Source organism: Lonchura striata, chromosome 2 (genome assembly GCF_050655825.1).
Source record: "Lonchura striata isolate lonStrDom1 chromosome 2, ASM5065582v1, whole genome shotgun sequence".
In the NCBI taxonomy this organism is placed as follows: Eukaryota; Metazoa; Chordata; class Aves; order Passeriformes; family Estrildidae; genus Lonchura; species Lonchura striata.
In genome coordinates this window covers 9,884,079-9,911,297 of record NC_140704.1, presented here as the reverse complement: position 1 = coordinate 9,911,297, position 27,219 = coordinate 9,884,079, and the positions used below count along the sequence as shown (strand labels likewise).

General features: G+C 37.3%; 1 protein-coding gene across 5 annotated transcripts in view; it reads left to right on the top strand.

Moving 5' to 3' along the window:
- The window catches only part of ESYT2 (extended synaptotagmin 2), a 79,160-nt gene that overhangs the window by 23,339 nt on the left and 28,602 nt on the right, over positions 1-27,219 (top strand). For all 5 annotated transcript variants that reach the window (XM_021526539.4, XM_021526538.4, XM_021526537.4 and 2 more), the window contains exons 2-7: positions 6,989-7,030; positions 7,619-7,753; positions 9,529-9,605; positions 15,343-15,415; positions 16,243-16,332; positions 26,164-26,219. In XM_021526539.4, coding sequence (XP_021382214.1) covers positions 6,989-7,030; positions 7,619-7,753; positions 9,529-9,605; positions 15,343-15,415; positions 16,243-16,332; positions 26,164-26,219 — 473 coding nt within the window. The remainder of the gene's footprint in view (positions 1-6,988; positions 7,031-7,618; positions 7,754-9,528; positions 9,606-15,342; positions 15,416-16,242; positions 16,333-26,163; positions 26,220-27,219) is intronic.

Genomic DNA, 27,219 nt, shown 5'->3' with positions numbered 1-27,219 from the left:
GCTGGAGGAGAAGCCTCTCCAGCCTGGGTCAAGTGCCAGAAGACACTGGGTCAGTTCCTCCGTGGAAAGGAGCAAATAGCTCAGCTATTGCTGCTCCTTGTTGCTTCAGAGACTGAGAGGGGATTGCTGGCTGGAGTACATGGGATTAAGCTATTAGCCCTGCTCAGCTCTGTTTTACCTAAAATGTCCTTAGGCCAGCCTGCTTTACCAACTGGAAAACACTGGAGTGAATAGATGTTAAATTGAGCTTGAATATCACTATATGACACAATTTATTCTATCCATGCTGGGCTGCTTCTTTTAGTGACTTTCTCTGGCCTTTTTGAGTTACAAGTGCAGTGAGTTTAGACAAATTGTCAGCTATAATTCAAAGGAAAATTTAAGTTTAGTGTGTTTTGGGTTTTTGCCATGCCACTGGCTTTAGGCTTAATGGTTAAATAACTGCTTATGCTGTACATTCAGAAGGTTTTAGAGCACCTAATTTGGGCTCCTGTCCTGAATTTTCTTCTGTGGTATAGTCTCCCTATCCACTGACTATGCATGAAGAGACTATCAAAACTACTGTGATACCCTTATACATTTTTACATTTAAACTAGACAAATGCACTTTTGATAGAGTACAGGATTTTTATATATAAATTTAGCTTTCCAAAATAAGGGGTCAGTATCTAATAGAAGAGATATTTGTGAAATGGCTGGAAAAGTGCTCAAGAATATTTTGCTGCATTTTAACTATACCAAGAAACTTGATTATATTGTGTAACCTTAAAGTGACTGCTATAGTTTCTTTAAGATTTACGTCTGGAGCAACAAATAATCAGTGCAAATGGAAGGAACTAAGCTTAAATTAAGTAATGCTGAGTCAGAGAAGTATCTTTTAAACATAGCTATGATAGTACATTATTTTTAATGTAGAATATTCTACAGTGTGTGGAAGTGACTTGTCAAGATTGTTGAGTCCAACTCCTGGCCCTATGAAGGGCACCACAAGAATCACAGAATGTTCCTGAGAGCATTGGAAGTCTTATCATTAATCTTTGAATGTAAAATGGAAGAAATGCAAATTTTTTGGGGGTTTTGTTTGGGGCTATTTATTTATTTATTTTTAAAATTCTAACCTGCTTTTATTGCTTCCATTTCTTCCATTGCTGTAATACACAGCTCATGAAAAGTGGTTTGTTTGTAGCAAATTAAGTTTTCAGTTTTTGGAATGCTCTGATTAATACCTGTAGTTTTGTACTTTCAGTGTAGATGCTCCGGTTTTTGTTTGAGTTATGTAGATAATATTTAGGGCCTATGTGTTAATCATCAAATAAATGTCAAATTTATCTAGAGTTGTTTCATAAATATCTTTAAGGATGGAGGAAGCTTTCAAAGATAATTTTTAAAAGAAAAATGTTTTACAGTGAGGGGATCAGTGAAAAGTAACAGCTATTATGCAATTTATATTTTAAAGTAGATTATTAGTACCTGTGACTTGTTTTGAAAACAATTCAACATTAATTACAGGAGGTTGTTGTCATGTCTTTCCTTTGGAATTTCTTGTCAATGCTTTCTTTTAGTAAAATTTATGTAGATAATTGAAACTTCCTTTATGTGAATGAAAAATTATATTTAAGGCATTAATGTTATTAATTGCACTTTGAATCTCATTTCATGTTTTCTGATTGCTATTTGACTTTTCAAGTTCCCATCCATCCTTAGTCCATGGCATTTGAGTATAATAGTTATTATTCTGTGTCTAGCCTTTCATATGCAGATGATAATCTGGCCAGAAAACTGAGTCAATTTAGCCAGTGTGAAGTTTATGTAGAGAGTTTGAAAAACAAAATAGTTGTGGGTAAGAAACGTTTCTTCTGTTGTTACTGTTAGTGTAAATGGTTTTCTTTTGTCCCTTTTTTCTTTTATTGTCTTCCAGGAGAAAAGTAACTGCATTCCTTGGGCCCTTTCTGGTATTTTATTGATAATTACAAAAATTCTGTGTTCTGAACTGAGCTTTTGAAAGTGCAGGATCAGAAATAGAAAGTAAATATAGAAGTTGTTTAGAGCTAAGCACAAGCAGTTGTGTGAGAAAGCCAGATAGTGTCTTTTTAATGTGCAGAAATGCATCTTTTGAGCACTTCCAAGTATTTTGCAAAATAACTTTTAATAATAGAACTTTCCTGGAACATATTATGTTTTTGGTGTGGAACACGTCGTCGGGGCATTTCTTGCAACAGTTCTCTCTTGTTATACTTTGCTTTCAATATTGAATTGCTACACCAAGTGGCTGAAATTATACTACTTGCCAAACCTGCATGAGTAATTTATTAACAGAAGCCAAGAGGAAAATGCTTTTAGTCGTTAACTGTCTTAGCTGAAATCTTGACTTCTGTTTCTTTCTGTCATGCTTGTCAATAGATTTTGATATGAGAATTAACACATTTTGCACATCAGTTAGTCTGATTCTTGCTTCTAGCCATAAAAATGTTTGTGCAGTTGCTTCAATGTTCTTGTCTCAGTCCTGACTGATTCAGTGTACCAGCTTCTGTCCTCAGGCTTTCTCCTGTTGTCTATGCATAAAATTGTATTTGAAGTCAAAAACTCTTAAAGCAAAAAATAATTTTACCACTATTATTGCAGTCTCATATAGCAGGCTGAAAATTTATGGGATTAGTAGATGGATAAATATTTTATTTTTTGTTTTCAGACAACCTGGGTTTGGAGCATCTAAGGATTAAGCAAAGCCCAGCTTTTGATTCAAGGCTGGCTTAACTGAAAATTTCAGAGTCTTGAAAATGATCTCTGCTCTGAGTGTCAGAATAGGCACCAAACTGCATTAAAATTTGAGTGAGCGAGCAGAAAAGCAGGAATGGAAAAGGGATGAGAAACAAGAATAGAAGATACTGTATTATTTGTTGCCTGTTATCAACTGCAGGAGTAAACTAGGCTTACATAATTGAAGAGCAGGCTTAGTGCCAATTCATGTAACTATTGGAGCATGATAGGTGTGGCACACCAAAGGACAAGTAATTATTAAATCTCTGTAAAAGTTAAGAGTCATGTCCTGTTAAGTAAGGTCTTAATAAAGACTGTACAGTAGATAAAATAAAACATTAATAAATTAACATATATGGATAGATTTGAGTATCTGTGGCCTCTTGTTTGTTTCCCAACCTATTTGAAGTGTTTATGCTTAATTTGAGACTGAATGTGAAGAGTGCGTGATAGGTACAAGAGAGATGCTTCCTCTTTTCCTCATTCCACAGAGGTGTATTGCATGTCAGCTGTGTGCATGGTGCAGGGAATGTGGCCTGTGCCTTCAGAAGTTTATACTCTGAATCTGGGAAGTTGATCACCCTTTGGAGGAAGGTGAATTTCATCTGTGCTGAGGTTATATTTAGAGTGGGAAGCCTCTCTCAAGTCTAGTGTGTCTTTTCTGTTGAATGTCAACTGGATACTTGTACAGAAGACTAAAAATGAATTGTGAACATGACAACTGTTATATCTTGCATTACTCACAGCAGACAAGTTTGCTTTTGGTATTTCCACGAATTTTCTTTTCCTTTCCTCATCTGAGTGTTTAATTTGTTGTTTCTATTTATTTTATTTTGTTGCTGTTTTTTGCAATTCCTGTAGAATCATAGAATTTAGGAAAAGACCTCTGAGATCATCAAGTCCAACTATTAATCTGACACTGCCAGATCTACCACTAAACTATGACCCTAAATGCCACAGCTGCAATACATCCAGCACTGGTGACTCTATTACTTCCTTAGGCAGCCTGTTCTAATGTTTAACAACTCTTTCAATGAAAAAAATTTAATTATATGCATTCTAAACCTCCAACCTGCAACTTAAGGCTATTTCCTCTTATCCTCTCTCTTTTCCACATGGGAGAAGAGAGCAACTCTCATCTGGCTACAACCTCCTTTTGGGTGACTGTAGGGAGCAATAAAGGTCTCCTCTGAGTTTCCTTTTCTCCTGACTAAACAACCCCAGCTTCATCAAGTGCTCCAGCTAAGCCTTGTGCTTCAGCCCCTTTTCCAGCTCCACTGTTCTTCTCTGGACACCTCAATGTCCTTCATGTATTGGGGGGCCCAAAACTGAACACAGCATTCCAGGTGCAGCCTCACCAGTGCCCAGAACGGGGGGACAGTCACTGCTGGTCCTGCTGGCCACTCCATTTCTGAAACAGGCCAGGGTACCTTTGGCTTTCTTGGCCACCTGGCACACCTGGCTCACGTTCAGCTGCTGTCAGCCAGCAGCCCCAGGTCCTTTCCCTCAGGGCCACTTTCCAGCCACTCTGTCCCCAGCCTGTAGCACTACCTGGGGTTGTTGTGACCCAAATGCAGGACCCAGCACTTGGCGTTGTTGAACCTCATACCACTGGCCTTGGTCCATCAGTCCAGCTGGTCCAGATCCCTCTGCAGACCCTTCCTGCCCTCCAGCACATCAACACTCCCAACCAACTTGGTGTCACCTGCAAATTGACTGAGGGTGCCATTGGTCCCTTCATACAGATGACAAACAGGAGTGTCCCCAGCACTGAGCCCTGTGGAACATGCTTGTGACTGGCCAGAGTTACAGCCATGGATGTAACTCCATTCCTTCACTCTCCCTGGGCCTGGCCATCCAGCCAGTTTTTTACCCAGCTGACTGTACACTGGTCCAAGCCATGAGCAGCCAGTTTCTGCAGGAGAGCGCTGGGGGAGAACATGTCGGAGTCTTCACCGAACGCAGCGACAGCCTTTCCCTCATCCACTAAGTCATGCTGGCATAACAGGAGATCAGCTCCATGACCTTTGCTGGACCAAGGTCAGAGTGACAGGCCTGTGGTTCCCCATGCCCTTGTGGATGGGGTTACATTTGCTGACCTCCAGTCACCTGGGACCTCCCCAGTTAGTCAGGACTGCTGGTAAATGATGGAGAAGTGGCTCTGTGAGCACTTCTGCCAGCTGCCCCAGTGCCATAGGGTGGATTCCTTCCAGCCACAGAGGCTTGTGCTTGTCTAAGTGATGTAGCAGGTTGCTGACCATTTCCTCTTGGATTACGTTGGTGTTCCCTATGTGGAACAGCTCTGCAGCTCTCACCCTGTGAAACTGAACATCACTGATCTCTCCTACCTAAATTAGAATGAAACATGTTGATTCAACATTATGCACAACATCGTGCAGAAGTCATTACTGAGAACTGGCATTTTTTCGGTTTGCAGATTCATAAGGCAAATATTTTAAAGGAAAGATCAAGATGTTATTTATTAGTGTTGGGGTTAACAGTGTTCATTCTCTCAGTTTCTTTGGCTTTTTTACCATTGGGAGCAACATGAGAACCCTGCAAGACAAAAACTGAGTGTAAACTCTGTTGAGCTCTAAGTTCATGTACATACTTGCAACTACTTGTGTTGCAAAAGTAAAAAACAATTAAGTATTTTTTGTTTTCAAAAAGTGGACACCATCCCCAACTCTCTTAAATACAGAGTTCTGACATTCTACCCACCATAATTTTCCAGGAAATTAATTCTAAGTAAATAAAATAACATGGCTCCCAAATTGTTCCATCTGTTATTAATAATTCTGTTATTTTAACTTTAGTAAAATAAATCATGTTGAATGTTTTTTCTCAGTCGAACAAATCACTGGACACTTCTGCACCACTTATAAAGTTTTCGAGATATGTGATATACTTGATAAAGATGCTGAGAACCTTTCTTGACAGTGGAAGTCAGCAGCATTTGTAATTCTTCAAGTATCTGTAGAAACATGGGGCTTACCTTTGTTGTTGACCTGAGATTGTTGAAAAAGAAACAGACTGGAGAGATACCTCTGACACTGTTGATTATGCTGATGAGGGGCAGCATAGCAAAAACTATATAGCAAAAGTTTAGGGGTTTAGATGAAATTAAGGGTTGCTCTGAGAGTAGATTGAGTGTGTGAAGAATATGTTAGTGCTGATTGTTAATGCAAGAAGTGAAGAAAAACTGAAAAGTCATTAATGGGACTTGCTTTCAAATTCATCCTGTTGGAAATACGGTTTAAAGAGTAGGTCTTTCACTGACTGTTCCTATCTGGGATATGCATAATAAATATAGCTGCTGTTGAAAGCCAGTGGTGCAATCTGTTATGCTATGAAGAGATTAAGACTTGGCAATTTGGTTAAGTAGAGACACTGCTTCACAAAAGTCACTATATGTAGGTCATGGTTTTTTTGTGTGTTCAAAGGCTTTTTGTGTTTGAGAAGTGTGATCTGCATCTTGTTCTGCCTGTGAATTTCTAAGGAAATTCTTGTTAGCTTTGCTTCTTCGGGGCTTTATTTTTGTTTGGAGGGAATATTGATTGGGTTTTTTGCATGTATGTGTATTTGTAAAAGATAAAGCTACTAACTGTGCTCTCCTGTGTCTGGACAACTGTGTCTGTTCTTCCAGCATTGAATTGATGTTTTCCTATTGCCACAGGTACTTTCTGCCCTGTATATAAACTGTCACACTGTCTCTGACTGGTTTCTGCAGTTTGAGAAAAGAAATCACTAGAAATGCCTTTCAAAGGGCTCTTGGCTGAACTTAAATCCATATTCCTGAGCTTCAGCTTCACTGATTAAATATTCATAGCTGTGATTTATTGACATTGAAAAAGATTTGGCATGAATGAAAGGAAGCAGAAGTGCAGTGGGGACTCTGGCAGTCACCTCTGTCGTTTTAATATTGGTTGACACAAGCCGGGTTGGCTGTGCTGGTTTTTTAGTTTGTCCATGGTGTTACAGTATGACTTTATTCCAGGTACTACTACTAGAAACAAGTCCAAGCATATATTTATGTATTTCAGAAATGAGTTTTTATTTTAATTTACTTGTATTTTAATTCTCTTGCCAGGAGTGTTGACTACTCAATATGTTGTCCACCGTCTAGGGAGATCCCTAAGCTTTCCAGTATTATAAATAACTGGACACAATTAACTAAAAAGTAGTTTGTATTTGTATTAATTTTTTGTTTTGTGTTTGTTTTGGTTTTTAGGTGCATTTTCCAGACACAGAGAGAGCAGAATGGCTCAACAAGGTAAGGAGAAACATTGATCTCAAGTGGGAAGAGGCAGGAAGGAAGGCTGAGATTAAAATAAAAGGCGAGGCAAGAATCTGAGAACAGAGTAGTTTTAACTTTAGGATTTATACACTTGAAATCTCTGGTTGTTGATCCAGTTAGTCACAAGAAAGATTAAATTTAGTTTCATGGTCCTGAAATTGTGAGTTTTATGAGTGATTTAAAGTGGCATTACAGTAATGACAGCTATAATTGCGTAGAACTCATAGCAGCTGTAAACACAATCTTTAATTTTCTTCTTGTCTGGGATACTTTCCAGTTACTGTAGGTTCCTGACCTACAATCTAAAAATAAATGAAATTTGCAGTTTTGATTTGTGTGTGTGATAATCTAAGATATAAATCTATGTAGCTTACTTTTTAAAAAATACCTTTCATTCAAAGAGCATAGAAGAACATTAATTAATTGGAAAATAGTAAGAAAAAAAGCAATATAGAATTTTCAGATAGAAAATTCAGATGCAGTGAAGTTCTGATTTTTTTACATTTATAACTTGTTCATGTATTTAAGAACTGTACTTCCATGCAGATTGTTTTTTCTCCTTAGACTGTAAAACAGATGTGGCCTTTTATTTGTCAATTCATCGAGAAACTCTTCCGAGAAACCATAGAACCAGCAGTAAGAGGAGCAAACAACCACCTCAGTACCTTCAGTTTTACAAAGATTGATATTGGTCATCAGGTCAGTGTCTGGTGAGGTTTTTTTTAAGAGACCCTGTTTTACACAACATTTTCTTATAGCCTGTTCAAATCTGCACAGAAATACTTCTCTGTGACACTTGGCCATAAGCCTGATTCTGACTTGTGTTGTAACATTACAATAAAAATGTGTGGGTTTATTAGCAGAGGCTATATTGTATTTCCTGGGATCTATGCTTCAGAAACTTGACTGAGAATTTGGAGACGACTCAGTGTAGAAATGCCTGGTCACATGAAGAGCTCACAGCAATGTGATTTTAATATTGTTCATGCAGTGCTTTACATTAAGTGAGCAGGAACCATTATCCGTTTGCCAGATGGTCCAAGTGCAATTTTCTTGTCACAGATGCACTTCTAATCACATTGTGTGGAGTCAGTGACATGGCTGCTGGCTTGGCTTTCCAAGGACTGCACAAAACACAGTATAAAGGGACAAACAGATGTTTGTCTTCTGTTCCATCCCATGAAAGAAGGGGTCCATGCCTGCAGGAGAGCCTGTTTGACCAGTGCAAGCTGAGAATCATCCCCTCTGCTTGCAGCAGGTTCAGCACTACTTAATCTTCCCTGAATTAACCTGAACTTTACTGCTTTGAGATGCAGTTTAACAGCTTTTGTTTGAAGTTGTCTTTTGTGTTTCTATTGCTTGTCATAAATTGAATGTCAAATAAGGATTTAAAAATCAACACCCCCACACACCCTCAAATGTTAGGAAAGCTGAAATTACTTTTCAGATGTGATAGAGGGGAATTGTGTTCCCTCTCTTTGTGACTCTATTTCATGTAGGTTATAGTTCATTATGCTTTACTGCACTTTTTGTGTGTTGGGTTTATTATTTTTATAAATTGTAAAACCTTTTACACAGGGCCTCTGTCCTGCCCTAGATATATTTGTATTGCAGACTGTAGCATTCCTTTTAAGATGTACTAATTTTAAGTAGGTTTTAGCTTCCAGACTGAACTTAAATCCGTGGTTCTGCAGCTGAATTGAGTAACCTTGGACATGACAAAGAGCTATTCTTACTTTATACTGTAGCCTTGATTGAGTTGATTGAGCTGCACAATCCCAACACAGCAGTGAGATTTTGATTTTACAGAAATTATCAAAAAGCTGTAAATAGAAATATGAAAACTTTTCAAGGAAGGAAAAATTCAAAAGTGAGGTTGTTAGTCATCCTCTCCTGCCTAGTGTTTGATGGATATTTGGGGCTTGAGTGTGTGATTGGTATGTGTTAATTCTGTGTGAGAGAGAGAGGAGAGAGTATGAATACAATGGTTTAGAGTGATAGCACAGGGTGGTTGACACAACTTTTTATGGGAATCATGGATTCTTTTCCATCTAATCTCACTAAATTCCACTTAAGGCAACTGTCTTTTTGTGAACTAAATTTAGCTTGTTGTTGTAGTTACACAGCAAAGAATGCTTTGGGAGTATCAGACATACACCTCTACAGAGAAATCAGATGTTTATGCAGGGTAGAAGGAAAGCTTGATTATTAAATATTTTGTAAATCTTGAAGTTAGTGGTCCATGCTCAGGGTAATTGTGGAAGGATTGTGGTTAATTGTATCCCAGCAAGGTAATTTTTACCCTTGAAATAAGAATTTGAACTAAATTTATAACCTTACTTCACACCTTGTAATGTTTATAGTAGGTTCTTAACTTCAGGTATTAATATGCCTATGATCACCTTTAATTCAAAGTTAAGAGTTTAATATACTTCTGTAGAAGAATCCAACTTTTACTTGCTTCATTGTTCCAGCCTCTGAGGATAAATGGTGTAAAAGTGTACACTGAAAATGTGGACAAAAGGCAGATCATTTTGGACCTTCAAATCAGGTAAACTTTGACTATATTACAGTGGAGTCTATGCTTTATAATTTGCACATTTTTTCATTTGGCAGTTAATGTTGGCCTGAAAGGAGAACTGCTTCATCATGAAAATATAATTAGTTGTAATTGTATATGAATGGAGGAATAAACTGCATGCTGTAAGTAGCATTTTTGTGAGGGAAATGGAATATCAACTCTATGTGCTTTCATCATTAAATGCATGTTTGTTAATAAAAAAATACTTTCCAAAGATAAAGCACTAGCTTTGACTTTTTCCCATAATGTAATACTTTGTAATTAAATGTAGTCTGAAATCTAAGATGTAATATTTTTTGTGTTTTTTACTTTTTTCAGTTACTTAGAGTATTTTATTAACATAGTATTAGGAAAAAATAATGATAGCTGCAGAAGATAATGTGCTTACTTTACCAGAGTAAATCTGTGTATTATAAAATGCCAGAATGACTGTGCTCCATTGCTTCAGCTTTCTTTGCTATTTCCTCATTACTTCTCTTATATAGATTTCTCATTAGATCTACCCTACATTTACCCAAGTCATTCTCAACAGAATCTGCAGTTGCAGGGTTTTTTGGAACTTCAGTCAGTGAATCCAGCAATGTTTTTATAGTTGACCATCACAGGTCTGTGTTACCATGGCCTGCTTGTGGACTATGGAAAAGCCAAATTTGTCAGTCATTGACAGTCCAGCAAGGAGCAGCCTTCTATGTTCCTCACTGCTTCTCTGGCAGTAGCCAGGAGGGTCATCAGGCACATCTCAGCTTCAGAGGCACTTCCAAAATTCTAACTTGGTTATTCTTAAATTTGAATTCTTTGTTATTCTTAAATTTGAGTTATTTGTACAGCTATGCTGTAGCCTTTGCTGCTTTGGCAGAGCTGGGCAGGCCCCAGAGTGATAAAAGACTGCTGTCTCCTTCCCTGGGTTCCAGAGCAGGTGAGGGCTACATCTGTGAGCAGAGCCCAGTCTGTAGTGAATTGAATCTTTTTATTTCTGTAGGAAAAAGATAGCTGTCTAAATCAGGGATTGGTGTTGCTGGACAAAATACAGCAGGATTGGCTTTTGAGAGTTTATTTCACTGGAAGAACGTGTTAGCCCTAATGGAGCAACTTCCTTCAGTTTTCTCTTTGTTGCCTCTTCTGACAGCAGCTGGGAGAGCAGCTTCACCTCTTCAGAGATAAGCTCGCAGGAAAACATTCTTGTTTGACCAAACAGTCCATAGAATTTTTTTTTGAGATGCTGTTTCTGTTCCAAGACCACTTCTTCCCTTTAAGGCAGAACTATTCACAGGAAGACAGAGTAAATCTAGTATTTTTTTTTTTTTAATTTCTGCTCATCCTCATGAAGTAGATAAAAGTAAAAAGGCTAGTAGGTTTGTACAAAAAATTCAGGGATAATGTCCTGTTAACATAGATCTGAAGGAAATCTTTACCCATATGTCTCATTGTATTACCTTGCAACCTACTTAGAGAAGTGGTAGACAGCTGCAATAGAATCCAGTCTAAAAGGCCAAAATGAATTCCTTGAAGTGGTTTAAATAACAATAATAGGGCTGGGTCAGTTGGGTGCCTGATGATCCCAACAGCCTGTCCCTAATGCAGGTGGCACAGACTTCCAGGAGGAAAATGGAAATGAGAGCTCTGGAGTGACTATCACAGCTTCTAGGAATTAAAGATTAGACAAAACCATCATCAAAGGAAGTCCTTTTTCATATTTAAGACTTGTCCTTGGCACCTCATTCAGAAAGGGCTCTTTTTCAAAGGCTTTTAGTATGCAAGTTTAAGACAGAGAGTCCCCCAGCCCCCTGTACCAGTTGTTAACTGTTTGATGTTGTTTGCTTTTTAGTAGTTTGGTTCATATAACCGCTGAGAGTCTTATCAGTGATATTACCTCAGTCACAACAGGAAGAATAATTACCTCTTGATGCATTTAGATAGAGTTAAATACAGATACCAACCCTAAATTATGTTTTACATTGCAGTTTTGCAAGACTATAAAGAGCAGTCTCACTGCTGGAGAAAAGTCCATCCTTTGGAGTATTTATCCCTGTATATTTTAATCACCGGTTAAACTAGTTGTTATAACTTTAATTTATTTCTAAGTTTAAAGTTAGGAGCTTTCTATAAACCCTTCATTCTCTAAATACAGTTGAGAAGGACCTCTCAACCAATCTCTCTAAACTTTTATAAGAATAGTTGTAGGAAGCCAAGCCCTATGGGGTGTGTGGTGAGGGAAGGAAGGAAAGATTTTATTTATTTTTTTTCAGTTTAAAGTACATTAATTCTTTTAAGAATCCCCTTTTATCTTGCAGTTCCACTCTTGTGGCTTCTTTTAGCCCTTTCTGCTGTCAGTTGTTTGTGGTGGGGTGTGTGCATTTGCTTTGGACCTTCCATAGTGCATTTAAGTAGTTTCCATGTGTCTCTAGAGTATTTTTTTTTGCATCATCCTTGAGGGTTTTTTCCTTTGGTCTGCTTTTAATTTTAATTGCAAAAGGAGTGTGTTTTGGTTTAGTTTCTATTGTTTCTGCAAGGATACCAAGTGCATTATAATCATTGCTTCAGAGTATTTTTCAGAACTCTTTGGAACAAGTTTTGGGTATCACTCAGAGGCCAGTTAAGAACCTCACTCTAAGTAGCTTGAATAGCTAATCCACAAAGCACTCACTGGGTAATGTATCTAAAGGTTCAGTTTGAGAACCATATTTGTGAAGGGAATGCTTTGCCTTTCTCTTACTTGGAGTTTATGTTAAAAAAAATTATCAAAACTCATTACAGTTTAAAAGTCTAGATCTCGATGAAAAATATGGGCAAGGGAAAAATTTCAACCACTTGAGCAAATGAAAATAAAATCTAGAGAAATTGTTAATAAAAAGAAACCTTAGATTTGCTAAAGTGTGTGAATGTAGTAAATACTTGGGTAAAGGTTATAGATCAACAGAAAACAAGATAAACTCAGTCAATTTACATGTGAACTGTAGCAAAGAAAGCAAGGAAGATTGAGAGAGGGAAGAAATAGTTGTAAATAGCCTGAGTTTTTTCAGCTTCTCATGACACAAAAAAATTGTACTGGAAAGAGTTTTAGGTTGCAGATTGAAACACATGGCAGATTTTTTCAAAATGTGGAATACTTGAATGGGGAGATTCACTACATTATACTGGCAGAAGACAGATGTAAAAATAGGGCCTAAAGACTTTGTAAAGACAATTAAGATAGTCCAGTGTACAGAACAACATAGCACTGAAATAGAAGAAATATTTTTTCCATAACCTTTTATTTTTTCTTCTTTTTCTTCTGGGTATCTTCCATGGGCTGCAATGACCACACGCAGTACATTGTGCTTCTCTTTTGATTCAGTACAGCTGCTGTTAATATTCCTACAAGAGTGTCCTCATTAAACTGTGATCTATCCTAGTGTTCTGTACCTTAAAGGGATCATAAATATTACTGGGATATTCTGATCTGAATGTATGGAATTTGCTTAGTATATGAGCTTTCAAGTTGTATGGTGTATTACAGTGGAATTCTGTAGTTATCGACTGTTAATGGACCCAGCCAAATATCTTAGGGGATAAAACCATATTTAGCTTTATTATAAAGTTAAATGTTGTTGACTTAGTCCCCTCAAATGCAGTTTGTTACTATTTTTACTTCAGTTTGTCATCAAGTTGTTATGGATTTTCAAACAAGCATATTGCTTCCCAGTCTTCATAACACAAATAGTTCTGATGCTGCAGAGTGCCGAGATTCAGTTGCAGGTTTTAATTGACCTTGCTTCTCTGTGTCATGTTGTTATGCAATTATTTTTATATATATATATGGGGGAGTGTATTTATATATCTCTACTATCTCTATATATAGTTAGGTAGGTTAAAAATAGAAATTACATAGTTTTAAATTGTGTATTAAAAGTTACATACCTATTTTTAAACTGTACAGTCACACTACATTCTTTCCAAGGAAAGCAACTGTCACCTTCCTTTGACATAGACCCCATCATGTTGTTGTCTTCCAGTTCCCCAAACTGGCCATTAAACAAAAAAATTCTACATAGTATTATCTTTTGAATAATTGAAAATAAATTCCAGTGATTGATGTTTACAGGAAAGTCTTGGTACTATTGTTTATTTCTGTTTAAGGGATTGATAAGATTTGCATTTGTTGAAATCCCAAAGACAGCACCACCACACACAGAGCAGAGGAGGATACAGATGATTTGGATAATGAATATGTGGAATGCAGCAGCCCTCACCTTGTTTTTTCTTTTGGTAGTACTTTGTGCCACTCAGGCTCAGGGGAAGGCAACAGCAATCCTGCTGTTCTGCTCTTACTGTAAGAGTAATTTATTCTATATTGACTTGAGCCTGGAATAGCCAATGAAGAGAGCAATTCCATTTGTTCACAATTCCCCAAGCATTTTCGTAATAAGATTACTTCATACTCCCAAGCACAGCTAACAGTGTTTCACTGTACAGACCAGGCCTGAGGAGCTAATGTGCAGAAAGCTGGGCTCTGCTGCAGAATCTGGAACAGGATGCCCTGCAGAGGAAACAATTTCCCCCTCCTTTCCAGCAGTGTCTGGCTTTAATTTGGCTCATCTCCATCCCACTTGGCTCCTTCTTCCATTTTTTTTTTACCTGGGCAGTCTGTTCAGAAAGCTCTTCAAATTTCATTTGTGCCTCTATCTTCTTAGTGAATGTCCTAGTCCAGCTCATCTCTCCCTATTTCGAGCATGGAATTCAACTGTTGGGTTTTGCTTTTAGCTCTCATTCTGTAGAATCATTGACTAATTCCACTCTAAATCAGAGTCTCAAGCTTTCTTCCTGAATTCCTTGCTGAGTCTCAAAATTAGTTTGTTTTCAGAACCAATGTGTCTCACAGCAGTACCAGCTCTTGGAAAGAAAAGTTGCTAAGTTCTGCTGGTACATGCTTGACCTGGATGAAGCTTCAGGGAAAGCAGCTAAAAATCCAAGCCTGAGTTGTGTGTGAACAATCTTGTATCCTTGTAGCATGGGCAAAATAGTTGGGACTTCTTTTTACCAACTTCAACAAATCTGAAATACAGGGCAGCATCTGGAAAATTTCAATCACTTGAACTTGCATCCCCAAAAATGGGATGCAAGAACTGTTCAGGGAAAAATATGCATAGTTTTTAATATGTTCTCTAATTGCTTCCTGCCTTCTCTCCCTTCAGAAAGGGCTCAACTGTTTTTGGCTTAGAACTTGCTTAGAAGATCATTCAGCTCAGCAAGCCCTGCTTATTGAAATTCTGAATATGACTGCCTTTGCAAGTCTATGAATATTTCAGATGAGTTTCATTTTTAGCATAACTACCATCTCTGTCTAGTACTTCTCATTATTACGTTAGATGAGAGTGGATTTGGGTACATTTACAATCAATGAGATCTGTGGAGAGCTTTCCTGAAATGGAGTATGAATTCTGTGTCCATTATTTCCCAAAAGTAGGGCCTCTTGCTTGTTTCCTGTTATGCATCCATCTGGAGATGGTAGCAATCCTAGGTATTAATTTGAGTAATTTTGATCACAGTGATGTTTTGAAGGGGGTGTTTTAGCAAACTGGCATTGTTTTATGTTCTAATATTTCAACATGCATTTTTTGTGCATACACTGGGAGACAAAATACATTGTCATGACACTGCAAAACAGAACTAACAGTTTACTGCAATTTAGTTCATAAAAGTGAAATGTATACTTTATTTTTTGGTTTAGTTTTGTTGGAAACTGTGAAATCGATTTGGAGATCAAGAGATACTTCTGCAGAGCTGGTGTGAAAAGCATACAGGTGAAATTCAATTTTTTTCTTTTGATTTTCATATCACTAAATCACTATTTTCAGATTAAATAATCTATAAGAAAGCAACAGTAATATTGTGTAGTTTTCCAGCTTTTTATTCTCATTTGAATAGTATTGATAATGCATTAGAATTTCAGTAGCATGACATGTCTTAACATAAGAAAAAAATTCCTTTAAGATGTAGAACAAATATGTAACATTTACTACAGGAATGGAGATAATTGCACATCAAGCCAATGTGATGGGTCATGTTCAAGTGATGTGTCAGTTTATAAAGGCACCATGGAGCTTAAAACTTTATTTCATGTGATATCTAAGTGTCAGCTAGAATTACTGGTTTGGATGCAATTACTGCTAGTAGATTTGCCTTCTGATATTGTTTCTGAGATTTCCTGAACTTTTTGATAACAGATTTCTCCCTAAGGAGCAGAATTAGCTCATTTGCATGTGTCTTGACATACCTGTAAGCATTTACCTGCTTTTGCTCTGATACCTGTGGATGCCACTATGCTTCTTTTATCACATTTGTTTGCATGGAGCTGTAGAAATAATCTACTTCACACTTTCAAAAAATTACCACCAACATGACACTGCATGATACAGATGAATGTAATGAATTTTTAAGCACAACTGTTAAGTGCTTGTATTAATTTTATTTGGCTTGGATAACATATAAAGACAGTATTTATATATATATATAAAATTCTTCCGTAAGCAAGAATTTAATGAATTAGACATGTGAGCATTGCCAGCAAATAAATTTTATTTAAAACTTGACTAAAGTAAATTGTCTTTTTTTTCTTTCTCTTTTACAGATCCATGGCACCATGAGGGTTATCCTGGAACCACTAATTGGGGACATGCCCCTAATTGGAGCATTATCCCTTTTTTTCCTTAGGAAACCTGTAAGCACTTATCTCCCTTTCCAATTTTTTTTAGAGTGCTGATGATGGTAGTTAGAAAATGATGGAGCAAGAATTAAGCAGCAAAAGGAAACAGTTTGGGAAGTGTTTGGTTGAACTTTGACAGATAAGCACTGGAAAAATGTTATGGATGTAGCAGGAACCAAGAAGGATAATAATTACCTTGGAATTTGGAAGTGTGTCTTGTGAAAGCTGTCAAGACTTTTCTTGGAAGTCCTCTGGGTAAGGAAAGATCAATGGAGACCATCTAGATTGGTTGTAAAAAAGCTTTTGTTGCTGGTCTCTTGATATTCTGTAGTTCTAACTTAAAATTTCACAGGATCTATGCAAGTTTGTTAAGAAAACTAATGCTGGTGTTAGCACAAATTAAAATTAGAATGGGAAATTTCCCACCTACTGTAAGTTTTTGTCCTAGGTAGCAAGTGGGCAATTTCCATTACATTTACCAGTGATCCAAGCATGGGGGTGGATGAAGCATACAGTGAGATGGAGTTGGAATTCAAAATGATCATGAGAGCAGCAAAAGTGGAAAGCAGAGAGAAGGTCACAGAATTCAGCTGGGAAATGCACTAGGCTAAAGTGCCTGTTTGGGCAGGAATAAAAGTAAAACAAAGGTGAGCCACCAAGGTCTGGCTGGTATGAAAATGATGCAGCCAAACTGGCATGTGGAAACAAGGACAGCCCTCAAATGCTTTCAGTTTTAGGCACAGCACTTCAACAAACCTTTTTTTATAAAAGTAGAAAGGATAACATAATACACATTGTACTTGGCTGGTGGAGAACTCTTTGATGTTGTGTATGTGTGTGTGAGGCAGTTTTAGCAATTTGAAGTTTGGTGCTGCTTTTAATAAGTATCCATAAGAGCTTAAGAGAAAATGTGAACAACGTGGAAATTCTTATGCTCCATAGACTTCTTTAAAGAAATTAATTGTTTCCATCTCTTACTTGAAAGTATATTTTCCATTGGAAGCTTTCCTTGAATATGTTCTAGCTAAACATTAAAACTTAGTATGTCAAGGTTTAACAGTTTCAGACTGGCAGGTCACAATTTACAAGTGCATGTGTTTAGACATAACAAAGTGATCATCTTGGTTTCATCAGCAGTCTGAAACTCTGAAAAGTTGATCTAGGCTTGCGGGGGTGAGAGTGAATTCTTCAACAGCCTTAGGAGGTACATTGCTGCTTTCTTCAAAGAAATCACATTCTTGTGATACAGTTCTTTTGAACAAATGTTTCATGATAATTTTTTGTTACCATGTTGAAAAATATGTTTGGTTTTAGGTGTTTATGTATGGCCTTGTTTCCTCTGTCTAGAGAAACCATGTGTTCTTGGGTAGAAGGAATGGAGACTTAAATCTTAGTAAAATATGTAAGAATTTGGAAATATTTTGTACCTGATTTAGTCAGTCTTTTTGTAAAAGAGAATTAGTTCATGCAAAACTGATAAAACATCAGTGCTCTTATAGTTGAGAAAGTACATTGGGATGAACCAATTTGAATTTCCACAGATTTCTCTGAAGTGAGCTTAAACACTAGGAGATGTCTGCTTAAGTTTCACCTCATTTTTAATCTCTGGCTGAGCCTTGAGTGTAGGACAACTGTTAATCTTCATGTTTATTTTAACAAAGTAAGCTTGGCCCTGAAAAGGATTGAATGCTGTCTTACGCTGGTTTGCACTATGTAATTGTTAGCATACTCTCTGATATTGTTTTGCTATTTAATCCTCTGCTAAACAGCTTCCATACTCAGTACAGTCCCCGGATCATTCCAGGGACCATCCAATAAACAAGTTAAATGCAAACATTCTGGTTTAGAGGAGCAGGGAGAAAAGTGTAGCTGTGTGGTGCTCCCTCTTTTTCCCCTACAGGAATAACGTTTCTGCATTGTCTAGACGTGGTTTGTGTTGTCTCTCTCTCAGTTCTGTTTTGTACAGTCCTTCTGCAGAAGCCATGCTGACACACTGTGCTGGAGCCATGACCCGACCCAGTATTGTCTGGATTGCCCTGGGGCACCTCCTGCAGATGCTCCTGTTTGGTGCCTTCTGGGGAAAAGGGGGGAAGCTGGAAGAGTAGGAGGGAGAGAGGAGCAGCAGGAATCCTTAGAAGCAGTTGCTGGCACTTCTCTGCTTCCCAGCATCCTGCTCTGGTAGGAGGTATCCAAACCCTCCACTTCTGGTACTCCCAGAGCCTTATCCAGTAGATTTTAACTCTGGTACCTGTGCCCACTCTTTTCTAAGTGTGATACATCTGCAGGATGCTGAACTAGGACAACTTGCACCTGAGAGAAGAATCTGAAAACATCAAGTGAAACACCCCTCATTTGGGGTCAGTTTATGAACTTTGGGAAATACTTTGTCCATAGTAATTTTGTCTTTTGTCCTAACCCTGACACTTTATTAGTGGGACAGAAAAGGATGGGAGAGCAGAGTATCAGCTTGGACTAAAATGTCAAGCCACCCTAGAAGCATTCAGTTACAAAAATGTAAAAAGTGTTTTTCACCCTTCTTTCATTTAAAAACTAAGGTAGTGGTCAAGGTCCAAGCAAACCTAAGGGTGGATGGTTCAAAAAATATTCTGAGATAGCCCATAACTTTGACAGTTACCCATGGCTGTTCAGCTTTTTCCAAACAGACTTCTCTCCCCACCGCAGTGTGTTTTCTCAGTGTTTATTTTTCTAACTTCTGTAGAAAAATGTAAAATCTTATTATAGCAAGAACCAAATTCTGTTCTCTTACTAGAGAGCAAATGGCTGCAGCCAAAGAAAGCTTTTCTTAAATATTTTTGTTAGAAGAGACGAGGAATTAGCTGGCAGCTGGCATTAGATTTTGTTCTCATATTTTCCAGTCTAAAGTAACTGGCAACAATTCCTTTTGCTCTGTATCATCTGTTTGCTGGACTTAATGACTATATAAGGCAACATGGCCTATGAGTTTACCAGTCTCATATTTCTGAGTAATACATAAAATTTTTGATCTTTCAAGAGTTCTTACATCTTATGAAACTTTCTATATACTGTATTTTGTTGTTGTTATTGTGAAGAAGGTGCTAAAAGTTTCATCAGCTTATTTTATAAGTCCAAATATGTAGGACATTTCAAGGGAGGGAAATACGTGCATTCTAATGTTTGAAGTAGTCTTTCAAATCTCTGAGTGTCAGTGCTAGAGAGAAGGTGGCACTGGATTAACAGTCATGATTTGTGAGGTTCTTTGCATATTTCTCACTATATTAGCATTATGTATATTTACCAGATAGTTGGTTCTCAGAGTTTTAGTTATTTTACTCTTAGCATGAATCAGTGCATAGTTATTTTGATTTGTTGTTCAGTTATGGAAGTTTATATGGCTTATAGTTGTAGTATAAATGGGTAATCTTCAAAAGCGTGTTCAGTGGCACACTCAGAATTGAGGGTGTGTCTTAACCCAACTGTTTTCTCTTAATAAAAGCCAAAACCCTCCCAATAAGACAAACACATACTAGTGTTCCAAAAAGAACAATGGCTGGAAAACAGGATAGCTTCCAGGAAAAATGGGCAGTTCTTCCAAAGCTCTTATTTTCAGATTCACAATTTTGCCTTCCACTTGCTGACTTGAGTACTGTTCTCCTTCAACTCACTTTACAGACTGGTTCTGTACTGTAGTTTTGATTCATTTTTGTATCAGTTTAATTTAATATTGTCTGAATTTGGAAAACTGGCTGGATGGGACTTTCAGAATTACAAGTCATGGTGAAAATTAGACTCAAAAAGGAGTGCTTGCAGCCATAATGAGTCTCAGTGAAATAACTGGAAATAAACAAAGTGGTTATATAGAATGTATAGAATACATCTAGTACATATGGGACTGCCAGGTTTGTGGAACACCTGGATAAATGCTGATGTGTGAGAACCCCAGCCTTGTTTTGGGGCCACATGTGGTGGTGAAATTCCTCCTCCAACCCGTGCTTCCAAAGAAAAACTCCGCAGGCTTAGCTGTTCGGTCTCAAGGCAGTTTATTGCTAGTTATCTAACAGATTATGTTCTTGGACTGCAGCTGTTTGATCAGCGGCCTGGGTAGAGGCACACACACACCCTGACATCCTCTCTATCTGCTGTCTTCTTCGTCTCTCTTCCCGCCCAGGGTTGCTGCTATCTTTTATAAGATATATTACGTATAACATGTTTACAATTATTCCCCAATACCTACTACCTACGTTGCCAAGTGTTTTTCTACTCTAAACCAATCTGTGAGTGCCAACATCACCAAGAACATGGAGGTAAGGAAGAAGAAGGAAGAAGGATGGGTTCAGCCCACTTTCCTCCATCTTAGAACTTCTGACCCCCATGTACAAAGTGAAAACCCCCCTGTACATGTGCTAAAACCCCCCTGTACAATACTAAAAAAAATTCCCCTCTACTTTGTAACTACTTTTACTATACTATCTAACCTTTTGTGACTGCTCGTTCCACCTCCAAAGTTGGTAATTCATTCCATGGCTCAAACTCAAAATCACAGTTGTTTTTCAGCTGTCTGCCAGGGTCTAGAATGCTTCTGACCAAGGCCTGGAACCTCTAAAAATGTCTGAGAGACATTTTGAGTTCCCACACTGATGCACAGCTACTGTTAAAATAATGTTTGTTAAGAATTAGTCTTGTTGCTTTTGAAGTGAATGGTTTGCACTGCTACTCAAAATTCGCTGCAACTTACATTTTTTCTCAGTGATTTTAGATTTTGGTAGCTTATGGGATGCTTTAAGGGCCATCACAGTTGATGTTTCCACAGTACCTTATTCTTTTTTTCCCATTTATCTTTTCATTCAATGCTGTTGTCACTCTTACACCAGTTTTGAAACTTAGCTGCTGGAGGAAGCTGGCTGGCACGATATTAAGCACCATAAGAAATGCCCAGTTTCCTGTCCTAGATGTAATTTAGTTGCCAGCTCACTAAAGTCAAAAGAGTGTCAAGACTGGTGTGAACCAAAATGCAGTCTGGTAGAAGGATAGGAAGGAGTAGAGGAGATGGAGGGAATTGGCTTGAATGAAGCTGTGAGTAGTTGACACTATAGAGCACAGCAGGTGCACTGGATTTGTGCAAAGTCAACTGTGATCCTGCTTCTGGTCACTTCAGCTCACTTGCCTGTTGTGTCTTCTACCCCCTCAAGTATACATCTTAACCTCTTTAGCAGTTGTCTTATTGAAATCTTCAGAGAGTTACTAGTGAAAAACTTTTAAACACCATTTCTGTGCAGAGCTATGCTGTGTTTCCCATAGCAACCAGTGGGAATACTACAGCTCCTACTCACTGTAGTGTTGTTTGAGAGATTGGATTTATTGTGTATTTCCTGGGGGATACACTGGGTAATGTTACATATTAAATTATTACAACAATGCCAGCACTTCAGCGTTGTAGGTGGTGATGGGCTTTGCTCTGCTAACAAACAGATTGTACCGTGTTTCTATATGGCCATTCATGAGTAACAGTAGAGGGAGGAGGGCATGTTAGTCTCCTCCTTGTAATACACTCCTGGGAATAATCACACCTTATCCCATGGAATTGTATCCTCCTGGCCTGTAGGAGATCTTAAGTTTTCCTACAAAAGTCTTGGCACTTCCATAACTTGTTTAGCAGGAAGTTGTTAATCAGCATTTTAAAACATGCTGTGGCTTCTCTACTGAGAATTAGTATTGTTTATGGCAGCCAAATCAAGCCACAAGGTTGGCAGTGTTCAGAGGCTGCTTTTTGTACTTCTGTGAACTTTATTTATGGCCCTGTGTATTCTACATTACAGCACGTATTTTTCCCTTTGTAAAGGTTTCTAGGGTCTTGAGAACACCGAATATGTATAGAGATGCTCATTAGTTTTTAGCCTATCTTTTCTTATTGGCGTTTATTTTTTAATGTGATTTTTAACCTCTTCCACAGTATGTGTTGCATTAGTTCTCAGTATAGAGCTTTGGTAAGATGTGTATTTCTTGGCTTTCAAGCAGATAACGAATTTTGTTTTTGCTTTTCTGAACAGAGGAAGAACTGTAAGAGGTTTGAGTAACAAGACACACAGACTACTTCATTGGAAAGTGTAACTGGTGTCTGGAATCCTGCCTTTGTCCAGTGAGCTGGTTGGTAGAGTCTGCAAGGCACATCACCTCTCTCAGTTGCAGTGTGTTGTGGAAAGACACCATCATTTCTGGCTTCTGACAGAATTTCATTTAGTTACAAATTCTGCACGCAGTTTTTCAATGTTCTGGAAAATTTTTCTGTTAGTTCTGCTGCAGAGAACCAGCTGGCATTCTCTGAATTTAGCTAAACTAAAAGAATTATGCATTGTTTAGAATGGTGACAGAAGAGGAAATCATATTGTTAAGCTAGTTTTTAAATATGGAAAGTTTTTAGGTTTGGTGCTTTATAAAAGATTCATCAGCTGGGAGTTCTTTGCTTGCTTCCTTTTTCTCCGTAGGACTCTTCAGTTAGGTCTGATAGCAACATTGCTGTAACTTCTGTCAGAACCACATGTTAGGGGATCCTGTTCTTCTCCAGGAAGTCATGGCATGGCAGTGCCCAAAGTACAGAATGAAAATCCCTTATTTTGCTGGACTGTGGCTGGGGGTTCCCTTCTGCTTATGAAGAAATTCTTTGCCTCCTTTCTTCTCCCTCTGTTGTGAGTGTATCTGCTATCTCTGTTATTTCTATACTTCTGCAGGTATAAGGATTTTTTTTTTCTGAGTTGCCTTTTGGAAAACTCTTCCTGAGGTGCAAACAGTGTGTCTGTTTATTGCTGGTCTGATTAAGTTTGGAAATTAAGTGCAGACTTGAAACAACTTCATTGAAAGGAAATGTGGGGTGAATTTAGAGGGGATAGAACACTAAAAGAACCAGAAAAGAAGAAAACAAAAGAAACAATTCTCCCTAATACCTGTAGACTAAGATTAGAGTGTGTGTTACTGCTTGGTGCTTCTGATAAAACTGGGAAGGAATCTCTGAGGTGGGCAAATGCAACAAACTTTATCTGACAGGGGAATTTACCTTTAAAGCCAGTGAAAGCTTGATTATGCCAGGAGTTTGAAGGTTCATATTCCTTCCAAAACATTTCATGGTTTAAGATTTATTTGCAAAGATTTTTTAATAACCCTGTAAAGTTCTTAGCTGTAGTAATGTTTTTTAACTTCTGAACTTCAGCTTCTAATGGAAGAGAATTTGTTTTTAACAATTCTGAAATTGGTCTTTTTCTTTATTCCTGTACATTAGGTGGATGAAGAGAATTTCTGATATTATATGTATTTCTTGTCTAAATGACCACTCTTAGTAGCAAACATCTCAGGTTTTTTGTGTCATTGTTTTTCCATGTGTCATGCTTTAAGGACTGATGATGAAATGAATGGGTAGGCTTGTTTTTTAGCAGAGATGTGTAATAATCAAATTATTGACAGTGAGGTTGTACTGTAGGCCCGGTGTTGTTATTTTATAGGCTGTGTTGCAACCTTTTGAAATGCTTTTTAGTCATGTCAGTGCAAAGTGTCACTTCTCAGTACCATCTCTTCAGTTGTTCTTGGTTTTCTTTTGGGCTCTGGCAGTTAATACAGAAACCACTGTGATAAATGTTTCAGTCCAGTGCAGGAGATGTTTCTCAATGTTGAATTTCAACATGCATTGTGTTGCTCAATGCATTTATTCAGTGAAGTCTGTTTAGGAGACAACACAGGACTTACTGTGTTAATTGCTGTATGCAGTACACTGAACAAAATATGAAAACCAAAGGAAATGCAAATCTTTCCTCATTTGCTATTTAATCTGAAATCGTTATGTAAAACTGTTAAATACAGGATGCAGGTATGAGCACCTCAGGATAGGGACCACTTTTGGAAGGTATTTATGGTGTCCATTTGCTTCTATTTTGCCTGTGAATAAAGAAAAAATAAATAATATAATAAACTGGGTTCTTTGTCTTAAAACAGTATAAAATGACTTCTTCTAGAAGCTAGGTAGACGGCATAGATTTTTAAAGCATCTCATAATGTACAGTCAAAACTTGTGATTAGAACAAGAGAATTAGTCTGAATACTCAATTTGTGGTTAGTCTTATCAGCTACTACCAAGCTACTTGTTTGCTATATTACTTAAACATCTGTGGGTTTGCATGATTGAGGAAGTAATATAAAACTGAAATTTTTCAGACTAAGTTGGACTTTCCATCCTGGTTCAATTATTTATTTCTTTACTTTTTTTTTTTTCCAGATTTAAGATGAGGAGGAAATTTGAGAAAATATACTAAAATTTTGTACAATTAATTTTCAAATTCGAGACAGGGACATGCTGGAATAAGTCCAGTGCAGGGCCACAAAAATAATGAAGGTATTGGGCATCTCTCATGACACCCTGCTCCAGTTCCTAAATTATCTTCATGATGCCCAGGGTAGTCTGAGCCCTGTTTGTGGCAAGGGCATGGTGCTCATGTAGATTCTCACAGTAGGTCCCGTGATGTGTGTTGCCTTTTGTTCTGGAATATCTGGTTATTACATCTTACTTTTTTCATTGAAAGGATAATGATTCTCTTTTTCCATGCTTAATTATTTGTTACGGGTAGGCCTGGTAACATTGTTCATAGGTAACATTGTTGAAATATTTTCACCATTACAAAAGTATATGAAGTAATAGTGCTCCTTATATGAGTTAATCTATTATGTTTTATCTTTACTGGAAATATTTGCAAAGGAAATCACTAATTAAACTATTAATAGATCCTTTGTAAAAGAATGGTACATGCTATTCTTAAAAAATAAAGTGAAGGTCGGATGATTCTTGTCTGTTGTGAAAATGTACATTTGTTCTTGTAGAGGTTTGTTGTTTTGTTTTAGCATTTAGATGAACCACCACAATTAGTTTCTTAACTGAGGAATATCAAAATCCTTTTGTCATGCAGTTAGATTAGGTGAGTTGGATTTGGAAACATTGTGGTAACTGGATGGATTTGGATTTATTTCTTGCTTAAATACTCTGTTAACTTCTGTGAAGTTAATTGAAATCATTCAGTGAATAGAGAACTATGGGAATTCAGATCTGTTGGTTTTGTTATCTAGAATTAGAATATTATGGGATCAAAAAGGATGTTTTTATCTTAGTTTCTAATACCAGAATCTTGAAACAGAATAGGTACCTTTGTGCAGCATAATATTCTGCAAAGATTTTCAGTGAAGAAAGTATACATGACCTAGCAATGAGTTATCCCTTTTAATTATTTCTGAGGATTTTTCTCACTTTGATACTTAATCCTGTTGATACCTTTTTCTTTATCAGTAATAGAATGAACTTGTGCCTTGAAAACAGCCTCTCATGTTTGCAAGCTGTTATCACATCTTCCTGCCACCTTCTTAATCCCAATTCTTCATGCTTTCTGTTGCCTCTGTCTTCTAGATCTCTTATTTTCCTGGTCTCATGTGGGATTCTTTGCCAGTTTATTATAATTTGCAAATTCATGTTAATGACTGTTCATCTCTAACAGGTCTATTGTGACTCCAGAAATATTTCTTCATTTCATAATTCTTTATGGGTTGTACAGAGGAGATCCTGTGTTTTTGTGTATATTTATATGAATGGTGGAAGAGTGGATAAGAGAATGGTGAAACTTTTTATAACTTTTAAAAATTGTTTCTAAAAATTCTTAAGAATGGAAGAGGGTTGTTTTGTTTAAGAATATCCTGGAAACTGGTTAATTCTCCATGGATCAAAATCTGTAACAATTGTGTTTATTTCTTTGTGTTTATTTATTCAGTGTTACAAATTCTAAGCTGCTTTTCTGTATTTTTTTTTCTGTCCTTCCCCCCCCCCCTTTTCTCTGCATTTTACAGCTTTTGGAAATTAACTGGACTGGACTGACCAATCTTTTGGATGTTCCAGGACTGAAGTGAGTATACCTAAAACAGTGCTTGATATATCTGCAGCCCAATAAAGCCCAGAGAATCTCAAGATCATCAATTGAATAGTTTCTAGGTTATATGACTGAGCAGTTCTCTCTTAATATAGAATTACATGAAATTGCTCAATTTGCAGAAGGTAGTGATTTCACCACAAGTCAAAGTATGCCAAAAATATATGTAGTGGGTCTTGTGAAAAATACTTTGAAAATACAATTTGTAATGTACTTCTTTTAGTGTTCTCAGCCTTTCCAGAATCTTGTGAATTTCCTATTTGCCATCTCGTGTGACAGCAGAAAGACAGAGCCTTCCTTTCATGCCAGTGGGTTCATGATATCTGGGTTCTTGGCTTTGTATGCCAGTCCATCTCTATTTAAAGGCCATTAGAAATACCTTAAGATTATTCAAATTAAATACAGCTTCTAATATTGTCAAGTGTTTACTTTTAAAGCTTTCAGTTTATTATGTGAAGATAAGTGGAGTAGCAAAAAAATTGACTGTATATAGGTATAAAATAGCTTAGCTTATTTAGAGCTTTTCCTAATACCACATGATAAAATCCCAAATTAAAAAGCATCAAGAGAGGTGCAAGCCAGGCTGCTTTCAGTCATTATAAACCTGATAAAGTTAAATCCATTAATATATTCATATTTATCAGGTTTTAATAGTTACCTTGGGGCTTTTTAATATGGAGACAATGGCAAAGGAGATAATGGCAGATCTGGATTTTGTGACTATCCCTTTTATTAGATCCCACACTCTCAAGAGTTGGCTGACTCCAGAATTATTTTTTTATTGTTTCAAAACAGGAGTTTGAATTTAGGTATTAAATTAATCCCTAGAAATAAATTGCATGACTGAAGTGGGTTTTGCTTGCCTCAGACACGTGAAGCCACTGCATGGAATCCCAGCTGAACAGTTTGAAATTAGAACTTGCATTAAGTAGGTTAATGGCTCCAAGAATTGCTCATGTTTCAAGTCTGCTTAGGC